At 43.4% G+C, this 14959-nt stretch overlaps 1 protein-coding gene across 1 annotated transcript; it reads left to right on the top strand.

The window, feature by feature from the left end:
* The first annotated feature begins 1677 nt into the window (after window positions 1–1677).
* Window positions 1678–13005, top strand: ndufa7 (NADH:ubiquinone oxidoreductase subunit A7). The gene is made up of 4 exons (XM_084317942.1): window positions 1678–1773; window positions 2060–2109; window positions 5878–6015; window positions 12832–13005. Exons 1-4 carry the CDS (start codon window positions 1723–1725, stop codon window positions 12920–12922), a joined length of 330 nt encoding a protein of 109 aa, XP_084174068.1. The 5' UTR covers window positions 1678–1722; the 3' UTR covers window positions 12923–13005.
* Window positions 13006–14959: the final 1954 nt, after the last annotated feature.

Genomic DNA, 14959 nt, shown 5'->3' with positions numbered 1-14959 from the left:
ATGTTGTGTATGTCATAAATGTCTATATGAATTGAAAATGGGGGACCCTGATGGAAACAAGACAAACGTCTTTCTCAGGTCTGCATCCCCTTAACAATTGTATGTATTGAGCCGTACTGTATTGTACCCATTCTGCAATCTGTTAAATAAAGTTTTCATTCATTCATTCATTCATTCATTCATTCATTCATTCATTCATTCATTCATTCATTCATTCATTCATTCATTCATTCATTCATTCATTCATTCATTCATTCATACACTCTTAAAAATGTCAAATCTTCCAAACGTTGAAAAGTGTTGTACCAGTAGCACAGAGCTGTACACTGGGCAACGCTGCCCTCTCGTGGCGATACCGCGGCACTGCACAGCAATTTAACGCACTGGTTCTCACTGTAGCAGCAACACAGACACAGGTCCAATTAAATAATGGTCACGCAGCATACGGATGTCATTTGAGGATTTATTTAATTTATTTCTCATTTAAATCAGCAGACACCGTGAGAACTATAGTGATGAAACTCAAATTGAATTGCTCACACAAAGTGCCACATTGTCCGACTCCATATGAATGCACAATAAAATTAAAAACAATAACTCTGATTCACAATACAACTGAAAAAGGGCAAACAAATATTAATTGAAATATTTCACTTTGGTGTATTTTAGATAAATCTTTACCCTTTAACCCCATATTTATATGATATTGTAATCGTGTTCAAGGGTACTACGACTATGCTTGCACCTCATGGCACCAAAACACCTCAAAGGCACGAAAAACTAAATTACAAACATCACAAAACAAACTGGTCAGACTACTGCTTGACCTTACTCCTAGAACCCACCTCACCCCTGCCCACTTTGACAACCTAGGATGGCTTAGAGTAGACGACAGAGTACAGCAGCTTGCAATGGACCTGGTCTACAAGATACACTACACCACTAAGGTACCCATGTACATGTCAAAATACTTCCCAAAAGTCAGAGAATACCACGACCACAACACCAGAGGGAGTTCCACAAATCATGTCCAACCCAGATTCGGCTCAAACAAGGGACTAAACACGTTTCGCAATTATGCCACAACAATGTGGAACGCCCTACCCAAAGCTGTAAAGGAATGTGAATCCCTGCCCACATTCAAAACCGCTCTTAAAGAGCACCTACGGGAGGCTGCAATTCGAAAAAACTGGCCACCGTAAATGCCCAAAACCCCCACCACCTCCTAATAGACAGTCTCCTCCCCACCGCATGTATATATTCCCTCCCCGCCGTATGTATATTTCTCTCCCACCCACCCACCCCCTCCTAATGTACAGTCCCCTCCCCATCATATGTATATACTCTGTCAGGATCTAGGGGTAACAGTACTGTATATTTGAATACTGTTTATGTCACAAATGTATCAGTACTAAATACCTATATGTCCCTATGCCATAAATGTCATGTATGTTGTGTATGTCATAAATGTCTATATGAATTGAAAATGGGGGACCCTGATGGAAACAAGACTAACGTCTTTCTCAGGTCTGCATCCCCTTAACAATTGTATGTATTGAGCCGTACTGTATTGTACCCATTCTTCGATCTGTTAAATAAAGTTTTCATTCATTCATTCATTCATTCATTCACACTGTTCCCCTCCAGAGCGCCAGGTGTCAGTAGTGAGCTCAGAGGGTTATTCAGGTGCAGAAGAAGAGCGGTGTCCTTCACAGCAGAAACATGGCGACCGCGACCACCATCATCCAGAGGCTGAGGAACTTCTTATCCGGGGTGAGTTATATAGATATAACTTCTTATCCGGGGTGAGTTATACTTACTAACTTACTATATCAATATAGACATGCTGTTGAGCTGCATGTTGTTAATATTAGACATGGAATACGAGGTTGTCTGCTGAGAGACTCCCTGGTTGTTATCCCCTCAGCTGGAGCTACTGCACTACAAGCTCTTCACTGACTGTCTGACGTTTACTGGAAAACAAACGTTTAAAGTTCGTGTTTTCAAGGTTCTTCAACTAACAAGTGTCCGTAACGAATCCTTTGTTGCTTATTTCCAGCACAACCTGCAAGCTAAGCTTCAGCTGCGTTATGAGGAGATCGTAAGCAGGTATGTTTATTTTTTATTAATTTTTAAGTTTTCATTCATTCATTCACATTACATACCTGGGTTCCATCCTAGAGGCAAACCTTTCCTGTGACAAAATGGCATCCAATGTAATCAAGAAAGTCAACCAACGAACTAGATTCTTGTACCGGATCTCCTCTCTGGTAAACAAGAATACCCTGAAGACTCTGGCAGGAGCACTCATTCAAGGGTACTACGACTATGCTTGCACCTCATGGTACCAAAGCACATCAAAGGCACTAAAAACAAGACTACAAACATCACAAAACAAACTGGTCAGACTACTGCTTGACCTTACTCCTAGAACCCACTTTGACAACCTAGGATGGCTTAACCTAGACGACAGAGTACAGCAACTTGCAATGGGCCTGGTCTACAAGATACACTACACCACACAGGTACCCATGTACATGTCAAAATACTTCCCAAAGGTCAGTGAATACCACAACCACAACACCAGAGGAAGTTCAACAAATCATGTTAAACCCAGATTCGGCTCAAACAAGGGAGTAAACACGTTTAATAATTATGCCACAACAATGTGGAACGCCCCCACCCCACCTACCCAACCCAATGTACAGTGTCTTGAATTTCTTCCCCCTCAAATGTATATACTCTCTTTTTAGAAACTCTTGTCTCTTATAGAGCCATATGAAATCCGCGTTCACGGAATCGCGGACGGAATCGCGGAATTAACCAATAAAAATGGAATCAACTGCAAAACGTGGAATATTGCAGAATTTGGCCTAATCTGGACTGAAATTTCGTTTTTGGGTGGAACGTTTGGTGCACACGCGACCGGGGAGGCGGGGACTCTACAGCGTGTTTCACACGACACAGCCGCGGTGCTCAAGCGTCTCGCTGCTTCGGTGTTAACATCGTCAAGAAGCTAAACAATTCCACAATAAGCCCTCAATTCAGAGCAGAACAGTATCCCAATGACTTTTATGCCTCCGGTGATAAGGTGTTTTGCTAATTCTGTCAACGTTCCGTGGACTGGACCCGCAAAAACACTTGCGACACTATTGTGATTAAATAGCTATAACGTTAGGACGTTTAGCTTCTAGCTAAATCTAGTGCACCCATCAATTTGTTTAATGCAAACGATTGTCATTATACACTGCCCTTTATAAACTAAATAAACTTAAATAGCTATGAAACGTTACAGTACATAGGACTATAGATGGAAATGATAGCTTCTTGCTAAATCTAGTGCACCCATCCATTTGTTTAATGCAAACCATTGCCATTATACACTGTCCTTTATAAACGAAATAAACTAAACTAAAGGTGCCTAAATGATGCATTACTATATTTCATCACAATATAATAGATATAGCTAGGTTACTGACATTGTCATTGTGATAATGTCAGTAGTAGCTAGCTGTATCTATTGTTTACACTTGAAATATGTATTTTTATTTTGTCACAATATTAATTGAAAAATATTGTATAAAATTGAACTGTATTTCTGAGTTGCAGCACTTAAAAACATTAAATGGACTGTTATATCTTATTCAATTGTGGACATTTATTCATTCCCACTTATTAGACACTATTTCTGATGGTAAAATGAGCATAAAAGGCAAAATACAGAATTCTGAAATATTAAAACGGAAAAAATGGAATTTGGGAAAAAATAAAATGGAATTTGGAAAATAATAAAACGGATTTCATATGGCTCTAGTCTCTTAACACTTTGATTACCATTGGTGAACATGGTAAAACCCTGTTAAATGCCACCACCGACTTCAATGATAGCGTTGTGAATGCATATTCTCTCTCTTAAATTATGGCTATGTGGGGCGCCCTCGTGGCGCATACCATAGTGCCTCGCGCACCTACGCGGCCGACCCGGGTTCGATCCCAGCTCCCGTCGTTATTTGTCGCATGTCCTCCCCACCTCTCCTCCCGTTCGCCCTCTCCTCTGTCGGTCCTGCGTGGCCAATAAAAGCTGTAAAAAGGCTAAAAAAATAAATAATAAAAAAACATTATGGCTATGTGTCTAATCTGCCTGTCGTTTATCAATGACTTATTTGCAGTCAACATTGTCGAAACAGATTGTTTTTTTATCGGTTCATTTTAGTTTTATAGCATTTTGAAAAGCCCTCGTTTTCAAGGAAAATATAAAGATTCCGTGATAAAAAGGCATTTACTGGAATATTCTAGAATACACAAACGTTGTAATTTTTCGGCCTATTTATGAATCGTTTTCAAATAAACGCTAGATAGTATACTTATGCACGCTATAGAGGCGGGCTGAAAAATATATTCTCATTTCCTCATCAGCGATCACACACACACACATGCACACACACACACGCATAGGGAAAAAGCTTATATCTCCGTGAAAACAGGTCTGATTATCCTAAGACTGGTCAAATAGATTCCTTACCTGAGATCAGATGTTATCCAAAAAGATTATTCCAATTCCTGATCGCCATTCCAAATATCGATCACGCTTATTGATTACAGTGTTGAGTCCTGTAAATATATAATCCACGCGTTTTCCGGGCCGGTGAGCACAATCGATCTTTCAGATGCCTTGAGGGAAATATAAAATGAGGAAACTGACCACCCCCCCTTCAGCAGTGTAATGTAATGGGGTGCAGTTACACAGGGAGAGACGATAGGGGGCGGTATCTTCCCAATTGAGCTCAGAGAGACTCTGCAGCACTAACCCGAGGCTCGATTGAGTAAATATGAATTCAAATCGCCAATAAAAAAAAATACGGCAAACAAACGATATGTCGTTGGCGGGCACTCAACTGGCGGCATGACTTATAGCGTTGGTGGCAAGTGTTAATCAGAGTTTCCAACGCCAGGGGCTATGTGACACAGCTTTATTTGGGAGCGGGCTTATTCATATTCAATAGCATTTTTATAGACCCTTTTATCCTTTGTAAACAGTGGTGAGGTTTTGGCTCTGAAAGTGTGTGTCTGCAGTCTGCAGGGACATTCAGGATGCAAGCAGAATGGATGTCTTGACAACCTGTCTGTGTGTTCGGTTAACTTCGCCTTCAAATGCTTTTATCCAGAATGTCCCTGGAGGTTTTCCTGCAGAAAGACAGCGGAGTGTAAGGTCTAACCGGTAAAGGGCATTTAACACCAAGATCCTGACTACTCAAAAGATGCACATTTTGTAGGCAGAAGCACAGTTTCGCCTACAAGATGATGTTTGACGAAAAAGGGTTAGGATTTTAGGCAAAGCTACGGTTTTCTTCTGGTTACCTCTCTGAAATGCATCTTAATAATATTCTGTTGAATATTTTATAATAACTACACACCCTCAAGACCCCTCCGCTCTACATCTTCTGGCCGCCTCAGACCCACTCTTATCCGAGCTCTGTGGGGGTCATCAAAGAGAAGCCACCTATTCTCAGTCCTCGCTCCACAACGGTGGAACGAACTTCCCACCACAGCCAGGACAGCTGAAACCCCACCAATTGGGGTTGCCATCGACTAAAACACACTACTTCAATAAATATCTGAAATGAAAAAAAACCTTTGTATTGTCTTTTACTATCATGCACTAAATAATCTTCCTTGCCTATATTACTACCTACTATGCTAATATGTCTTTACCAATAATATGCACTCGAGAGAGACTGTAGCCCGCAAGTTTTCAACACTGTTTTTTGACATTGTTCCTCAGCTGAAAGAGTTGTGCCCTTCCTGCTGACCTGTTGCACAGAACTTGCAAGTCGCTTTGCACTCTGTATAGCTCTGATCACTTGTGTTTCTGTGTAGGAATGTGCCAGCTCCCAAGCTGCCAGTGGGACCCAGCCACAAGTTTGCCAGCAACTACTATTGCAGCAGAGATGGACGTAGAGAGTCTGCCCCGGCCACTGTCATCATGTCGTCACAGAAGGTCCTCTCTGCTGATAGGTAAGAGAGTACACTGTCATCATGTCGTCACAGAAGGTCCTCGCTGCTGACAGGTAAGAGAGTACACTGTCGTCATGTCGTCACAGAAGGTCCTCTCTGCTGATAGGTAAGAGAGTACACTGTCGTCACAGAAGGTCCTCTCTGCTGATAGGTAAGAGAGTACACTGTCGTCACAGAAGGTCCTCTCTGCTGACAGGTAAGAGAGTACACTGTCGTCACAGAAGGTCCTCTCTGCTGACAGGTAAGAGAGTACACTGTCGTCACAGAAGGTCCTCTCTGCTGACAGGTAAGAGAGTACACTGTCGTCACAGAAGGTCCTCTCTGCTGACAGGTAAGAGAGTACACTGTCGTCACAGAAGGTCCTCTCTGCTGACAGGTAAGAGAGTACACTGTCGTCACAGAAGGTCCTCTCTGCTGACAGGTAAGAGAGTACACTGTCGTCACAGAAGGTCCTCTCTGCTGACAGGTAAGAGAGTACACTGTCGTCACAGAAGGTCCTCTCTGCTGACAGGTAAGAGAGTACACTGTCGTCACAGAAGGTCCTCTCTGCTGACAGGTAAGAGAGTACACTGTCGTCACAGAAGACCCTCGCTGCTGACGGGTAAGAGAGTACACTGTCGTCACAGAAGGTCCTCTCTGCTGACAGGTAAGAGAGTACACTGTCGTCACAGAAGGTCCTCTCTGCTGACAGGTAAGAGAGTACACTGTCGTCACAGAAGGTCCTCTCTGCTGACAGGTAAGAGAGTACACTGTCGTCACAGAAGACCCTCGCTGCTGACGGGTAAGAGAGTACACAATTAGTTAGTTATCATAACCATCGGCAGTTGCAGTGGGGATCTTTGTTGATTGGCGCTGGCTGGCTGGCACATTTTCCATAGGGGGGAACTCGGCTGAAGTTGGCTTGTGTAGCTGGCGTGCTGTAGTTCTAGTTGGGGCTGGCTAGCTGGCGTTGATCAGTGGGGATCCTCGCTGCGCTTGTCGATGGTTGTGGTGGCTGGCGTTGCGTGCTGCAGTGGCTCCTGTCGGTGCTGTGGTCATATGTCATTGATGCCAACGTTCGTTGGATGGGCTATGCTGGCTCTCGTGACTACAGTTCCTTATACGAGCATTAGAAAATGTCCACAATGCTATTCGCAAGAATAGAAAATAAATTGAAAAGCCTAATAATAAGCTATACATAGCCTAAACTGCCGTGCTGAAAGCTAGTAAACACAGCATCTCTATGGCTTAGTCACAAACGTGATTTATACAGAGACATTTGACAATTGCCCATTAATGGTTCATACATACTGTATAAAGACAACGGAAAACTTTTATTTTTGTTAAACAGCCTACAATATGACATAACCTAGTTCTAGATTATGATGGGCTATAATCAGTCTCACTCATCAAAATGTTTTCTAGGTAACTTATGGTATCTCAAACTAATTAGGCCCTCTGCTATGACAAATGTATAATAATAATACAACCATACTTTTTCTACCCCTTGAATTTTTTTTAACTACAGAAGTCTGCTGCATTTGGCTCACAGAGTGACTCCCCCCACTCAGAAGCAACCTAACCTCCGCTTTTTTTGAGCAGCATATAAAGTACACAAATTAGTCCAAAGATGATAAAAGGCTCAACAGGGCAGTCGCAGAGTTCATCTGTGTGGACCAAGTTCCAATATATATACAGTTGAGAAAGCTGGGTTCAGAAACCTTGTACAGCAACTGTTTTGAGTGCAAAAAAAAGTTCTCCAGCATTTTGAATGCCATTTTAATTTATTTATTCTTGTCATTGTTCATTGTTGTGTTTTAAAATAAAGAACAATAATGACATCTGAGAGTTTTTCCCTGATTTTGAGGAAAAGTATCAAAAGCATCGAAATTAATATAGGTATAGTATCGAAACTAAAATGTTTATCGTGACAACCCCACTGTCGTCACAGAAGGTCCTCGCTGCTGGCGGGTAAGAGAGGCTCATTGAAAAACACAGGCTTGCATACCTTTCTCTTGTAGACTGGTCACCATCATCCATTCACCCTCATCCATTCACCATGTTCCAGCTGGAAAGGAATCCCATCATTGCAAAAAACAAGGCATAGGATAATTCACCAAATGTCACTTTACATAAATGCTGGTATTTGCAATTTAATGTGGGTTGTGATTTATAGCGGCGCACCTGTCCACCATTATGTTTGTGCTGCAAACATCGGCATTATAAAGTAAGAACGCATGCTAATGGTAATGCATGTAAATGGTGCATTTATATAGCGCTTTTATCCACAGTTCTTTACAACTTATGCCTCACATTTCACCCATTCACTCACACATTCACACACCGACGGCGGAAACAATTGCAAAGAGATGTAAGCCGATCAGAAAAATAAACCTAATTAACAGAAGAGACAGTAGGCAGCAGGTAATTCATAAACTTGACATGAAATACGGTCAAAACCAATTTTTTATATGCATCCTGTCACAGCATTTCCCCCATTATCAGCCAAACCATGATCCCGTAAGCCTCCCTTCAAGACTGCTTGTGTTTCAATCCTATTCAATAAATTCAGATTTTTATACTTAAATTCATAGTTTACTAATTGAGTTGATTTTAATCAACAAATCTGTAAAATTCCTCTTTTAAATCTCGTACCTACCAGATATGTCATTTTTCAGGGAATACTGTAACTTATTATGTATTGGAAAAAATACATAAAAATTGATTAACAAAGTTGGACCAAATTGAGTGATGAATCGTCTTTTAGGAGGCAGACTTTCAGCTCACTGTGTAATACTTCTTAAGTTTGTTGTTACACTTCATTGTTAAAAACTGAGTCCATATAATTTACTCAAGTTACTGTACTGTAATCAACACAAAATGTACTTATCTTCTCTATTGTTGAATGTACGGCTGGGTATCGCACTGATTCACAAGAACATTAACGGTTACCTGTTGCATTATAGAAAATATGAACTTACATTAAGAATTGACCACAAAGCAGTTGCAATACTTTTTATTTAACATGACCAACAATACCTTTTATTTAACATGACCAACACACAACAGTCAACACAATATAGCATATAATGTAAATAAATATATATATGGGCACCCAAGTGGCGACCCATGTAACGCGCTGCGCTGCGTCGCGACTCGGCCGGCCCGGGTTCGATTCCCGGACCCGGCGTCCTTTGCCGAATGTCTTCCACCCGCTCTGTCTCCCGTTCTTCCTCTGTCTCTCTACCGGAGTGCCCGGTAGTACAAACAAATAAATAAAAGAAATCTACCAAAAACATAATATAAAAAAAAATATATATATATATATATATTATCATTTTTTATAAAAATGTACAATAATCTATATTGAATTATTCAAATTAAGATTGATTTGAATTGGGATTTAAAAAGAGAAATGTAATCCAGCCCTAATTGAACGATACGATTATTTCTCCCACCCCAAATGCTTATAACATCTCATCTGTCTGAATATGTGCCACTACTAATGTGAGACCTATACAAATATTTAGGCAAAACAATATTGTATCCCATTATATTTGTGACTCTGCTGTTTGGACATTTCTGTCGATGTATTTCCAGGTATCTTGACTTGTATACTCACTTCCTGTGACTCCTATGTCTCCCTATACTCACTTCCTGTCCCCCTATACTCACTTCCTGTGACTCCTATGTCTCCCTATACTCACTTCCTGTCCCCCTATACTCACTTCCTGTGACTCCTATGTCTCCCTATACTCACTTCCTGTCCCCCTATACTCACTTCCTGTGACTCCTATGTCTCCCTATACTCACTTCCTGTCCCCCTATACTCACTTCCTGTGACTCCTTTGTCCCCCTATACTCACTTCCTGTCCCCCTATACTCACTTCCTGTGTCTCCTCTGTCCCCCTATACTCACTTCCTGTGTCTCCTCTGTCCCCCTATACTCACTTCCTGTGTCTCCTCTGTCCCCCTATACTCACTTCCTGCGTCTCCTCTGTCCCCCTATACTCACTTCCTGTGTCTCCTCTGTCCCCCTATACTCACTTCCTGTGTCTCCTCTGTCCCCCTATACTCACTTCCTGTGTCTCCTCTGTCCCCCTATACTCACTTCCTGTGTCTGTCCCCCTATACTCACTTCCTGTGTCTTCTCTGTCCCCCTATACTCACTTCCTGTGTCTCCTCTGTCCCCCTATACTCACTTCCTGTGTCCTCTGTCCCCCTATACTCACTTCCTGTGTCTCCTGTCCCCCTATACTCACTTCCTGTCCCCCTATACTCACTTCCTGTGTCTCCTCTGTCCCCCTATACTCACTTCCTGTCTCCTCTGTCCCCCTATACTCACTTCCTGTGTCTCCTCTGTCCCCCTATACTCACTTCCTGTGTCTCCTCTGTCCCCCTATACTCACTTCCTGTGTCTCCTCTGTCCCCCTATACTCACTTCCTGTCTCCTCTGTCCCCCTATACTCACTTCCTGTGTCTCCTCTGTCCCCCTATACTCACTTCCTGTGTCTCCTCTGTCCCCCTATACTCACTTCCTGTGTCTCCTCTGTCCCCCTATACTCACTTCCTGTGTCTCCTGTCCCCCTATACTCACTTCCTGTGTCTCCTCTGTCCCCCTATACTCACTTCCTGTGTCTCCTCTGTCCCCCTATACTCACTTCCTGTGTCTCCTCTGTCCCCCTATACTCACTTCCTGTGTCTCCTCTGTCCCCCTATACTCACTTCCTGTGTCTCTGTCCCCCTATACTCACTTCCTGTGTCTCCTCTGTCTCCCTATACTCACTTCCTGTCTCCTCTGTCCCCCTATACTCACTTCCTGTGTCTCCTTTGTCTCCCTATACTCACTTCCTGTGTCTCCTCTGTCCCCCTATACTCACTTCCTGTCTCCTCTGTCCCCCTATACTCACTTCCTGTGTCTCCTCTGTCCCCCTATACTCACTTCCTGTCTCCTCTGTCCCCCTATACTCACTTCCTGTGTCTCCTCTGTCCCCCTATACTCACTTCCTGTGTCTCCTCTGTCCCCCTATACTCACTTCCTGTGTCTCCTCTGTCCCCCTATACTCACTTCCTGTCTCCTCTGTCCCCCTATACTCACTTCCTGTGTCTCCTCTGTCCCCCTATACTCACTTCCTGTCCCCCTATACTCACTTCCTGTGTCTCCTCTGTCCCCCTATACTCACTTCCTGTGTCTCCTCTGTCCCCCTATACTCACTTCCTGTGTCTCCTCTGTCCCCCTATACTCACTTCCTGTGTCTCCTGTCCCCCTATACTCACTTCCTGTGTCTCCTCTGTCCCCCTATACTCACTTCCTGTCTCCTCTGTCCCCCTACTCACTTCCTGTGTCTCCTCTGTCCCCCTATACTCACTTCCTGTGTCTCCTCTGTCCCCCTATACTCACTTCCTGCGTCTCCTCTGTCCCCCTATACTCACTTCCTGTGTCTCCTCTGTCCCCCTATACTCACTTCCTGTGTCTCCTCTGTCCCCCTATACTCACTTCCTGTGTCTCCTCTGTCCCCCTATACTCACTTCCTGTGTCTCCTCTGTCCCCCTATACTCACTTCCTGTGTCTCCTCTGTCCCCCTATACTCACTTCCTGTGTCTCCTCTGTCCCCCTATACTCACTTCCTGTGTCTCCTCTGTCCCCCTATACTCACTTCCTGTGTCTCCTCTGTCCCCCTATACTCACTTCCTGTGTCTCCTCTGTCTCCCTATACTCACTTCCTGTCTCCTCTGTCCCCCTATACTCACTTCCTGTGTCTCCTCTGTCTCCCTATACTCACTTCCTGTGTCTCCTCTGTCCCCCTATACTCACTTCCTGTGTCTCCTCTGTCCCCCTATACTCACTTCCTGTGTCTCCTCTGTCCCCCTATACTCACTTCCTGTGTCTCCTCTGTCCCCCTATACTCACTTCCTGTGACTCCTCTGTCCCCCTATACTCACTTCCTGTGTCTCCTCTGTCCCCCTATACTCACTTCCTGTCTCCTCTGTCCCCCTATACTCACTTCCTGTGTCTCCTCTGTCTCCCTATACTCACTTCCTGTGTCTCCTCTGTCCCCCTATACTCACTTCCTGTGTCTCCTCTGTCCCCCTATACTCACTTCCTGTCTCCTCTGTCCCCCTATACTCACTTCCTGTGTCTCCTCTGTCTCCCTATACTCACTTCCTGTGTCTCCTCTGTCCCCCTATACTCACTTCCTGTGTCTCCTCTGTCTCCCTATACTCACTTCCTGTGTCTCCTCTGTCCCCCTATACTCACTTCCTGTGTCTCCTCTGTCCCCCTATACTCACTTCCTGTGTCTCCTCTGTCCCCCTATACTCACTTCCTGTCTCCTCTGTCCCCCTATACTCACTTCCTGTGTCTCCTGTCCCCCTATACTCACTTCCTGTCTCCTCTGTCCCCCTATACTCACTTCCTGTGTCTCCTCTGTCCCCCTATACTCACTTCCTGTGTCTCTGTCCCCCTATACTCACTTCCTGTGTCTCCTTTGTCTCCCTATACTCACTTCCTGTGTCTCCTCTGTCCCCCTATACTCACTTCCTGTGTCTCCTCTGTCCCCCTATACTCACTTCCTGTCTCCTCTGTCTCCCTATACTCACTTCCTGTCTCCTCTGTCCCCCTATACTCACTTCCTGTCTCCTCTGTCCCCCTATACTCACTTCCTGTGTCTCCTCTGTCCCCCTATACTCACTTCCTGTCTCCTCTGTCCCCCTATACTCACTTCCTGTCTCCTCTGTCCCCCTATACTCACTTCCTGTCTCCTCTGTCCCCCTATACTCACTTCCTGTCTCCTCTGTCCCCCTATACTCACTTCCTGTCTCCTCTGTCCCCCGTAGCCAAGCTGCTGATGCTCCAGCCAAGCTTGCAGTGACCCCAGGCGCCCCCTACAAGGAACTGACCCTCTCCACCGACCAGCCGTACCTCTGAAGGGCAAGGGAATCACCCCAACAACCTTATTTCTCTTGGTTAAATCCTGTACAATATAGTGTTAATAAAATATGTTTAATGTATGGAATGGTCTTTTCACTTGTGGTGTTTTGATGTTCAGTGTACATGTGTTGTGTCACATAAAGGCTTGTTGTGAAAAGGGCTACGTCACCTACTATATTTAGATTACTTGTTATCCTCTATACAGTATATGTTTAGATGACTTGTTATCTCCCTATACAGTATATAATAATAATAATAATAATTCATTTAATTTATATAGCACTTCTCAATAACCCGAAGTCGCTGACAGTCGGGAGCAGGAGTACAAACATTTAGATGACTTGTTATCTCCCTATACAGTATATATTTAGATGACTTGTTATCTCCCTATACAGTATATATTTAGATGACTTGTTATCCTCTATACAGTATATATTTAGATGACTTGTTATCCTCTATACAGTATATATTTAGATGACTTGTTATCCTCTATACAGTATATATTTAGATGACTTGTTATCTCCCTATACAGTATATATTTAGATGACTTGTTATCCTCTATACAGTATATATTTAGATGACTTGTTATCCTCTATACCAGTGGTTCCCAACCTTTTTCCCCCCAGGGACCCCCAAACATCTCTGATGAAATTCGCGGACCCCCTCCTAATAAGATACCATAAAATACTTTTTTTTTTCATTTTAATAACAAACTGCTTATACACAGGCATATGCATCACAATTAGACCCACTATGCTTCTTTGACTTGTGCCTTCAATCAACAAATCTCATCTTGCACCATATGCATTTCAAAATGTTTGGCCAATATTCAAATGCTGTATGCATCCTCTCAAATCAGGCCCTAATGGTGAACGGTTTGCATTTATGGAACAAATCAATGCAACAAATTAAACTAAATATGAGACAGGAAATTCCAATCAGTAGCAGAGAGAATCTGTCCTATCTGGGTTTAATACCTTTTTTTTGTCATTTTAATAACAAACTGCTTATACACAGGCATATGCATCATAATTAGACCCACTATGCTTCTTTGACTTGTGCCTTCAATCAACAAATCTAATCTTGCACCATATGTATTTCAAAATTTTGGCCAATATTCAAATCCTGTATTCATCCTCTCAAATCAGGCCCTAATGGTGAACGGTTTGCATTTATGTTGAATGAAGTAAGAATCCACTGCAGTAAAAATATCCTGGTAGTAAGGTTGACTGACATGAGAATGTCCTGCTTCAGATCCTCATTTTCAATATATTGCACATAAACGATGAGCACAGCCTCGTCTGCGACAGTTGTAGTTTCATCAAGTTGTATGGCAAATGGACCCTTTCTAAGCTTTTCTGACAGCTGCTGCTCGCAATCACTTGACATCTTATCAATTCGGTCTTTCACTACATTGTTCGAGAGTGGTACTGATTTTAGTTTATCCGCCACCTGTGGGCCGCACAGTTTCTAAACCATTTTGATGCAGGCTGGTTTGATGAGCTGCTCGCCAATATTGTGCGGTTTCTTTGCTTTTGCAATTAAAAGCGAACACTCAAAGGAGGCTTCGGTAGCCTTCTGTAAATCACTGCCACCCCTGCTCCACGCTACTCTAACATCAACAGGCTTGTTCGCCTTGAGAGACTGTTCTTTCCTCCGAAAAAAGTCTGGATCCTTCCCAACGGTTTCTGGGTGCTTAGACGCCTGATGTCTCTTCAGCTTGCTGGGCTTCAGGCTCGAGTTTGCCAACTTTTCTCCACAAATCACACACTCGGGTCGTTTGTCTGGTCCCTCAGTGAAGCCCATGGTGATGTAATTTTCGCGATTGCTGTAGGTCCTAACTTTTTTTGCAGATAAGCTGCCGTCATCTCCTTTTCGTTTGTCACACATTTTCGCCTCTGGCGGCTGACTGCAGACGAGCCGAGAAAGTTAACTAGTGTGCTAGGCTAGCTACAGAAAGTTATAGTCAACTGATTCGCGTTTTAGCGGCTACCCGGTAGCCTACTGTTAACGTTCAAAAATCATGTCTAGATG

Source organism: Notolepis coatsorum (genome assembly GCF_963971535.1).
Source record: "Notolepis coatsorum genome assembly, chromosome: 7".
In the NCBI taxonomy this organism is placed as follows: domain Eukaryota; kingdom Metazoa; phylum Chordata; class Actinopteri; order Aulopiformes; family Paralepididae; genus Notolepis; species Notolepis coatsorum.
Note: the sequence above shows the minus strand (reverse complement) of the source record. Positions and strands in the feature narration are given on the sequence as shown.

What these genes read in the sequence shown, in the direction of transcription:
- ndufa7 (XM_084317942.1), top strand. Translation starts at nt 1,723, where the DNA reads ATGGCGACCGCGACCACCATCATCCAGAGGCTGAGGAACTTCTTATCC. An exon ending in TATGAGGAGATCGTAAGCAG is followed by an intron (nt 2,110 to 5,877) that starts GTATGTTTATTT and finishes GTTTCTGTGTAG; the next exon opens with GAATGTGCCAGCTCCCAAGC. An exon ending in AAGGTCCTCTCTGCTGATAG is followed by an intron (nt 6,016 to 12,831) that starts GTAAGAGAGTAC and finishes TGTCCCCCGTAG; the next exon opens with CCAAGCTGCTGATGCTCCAG.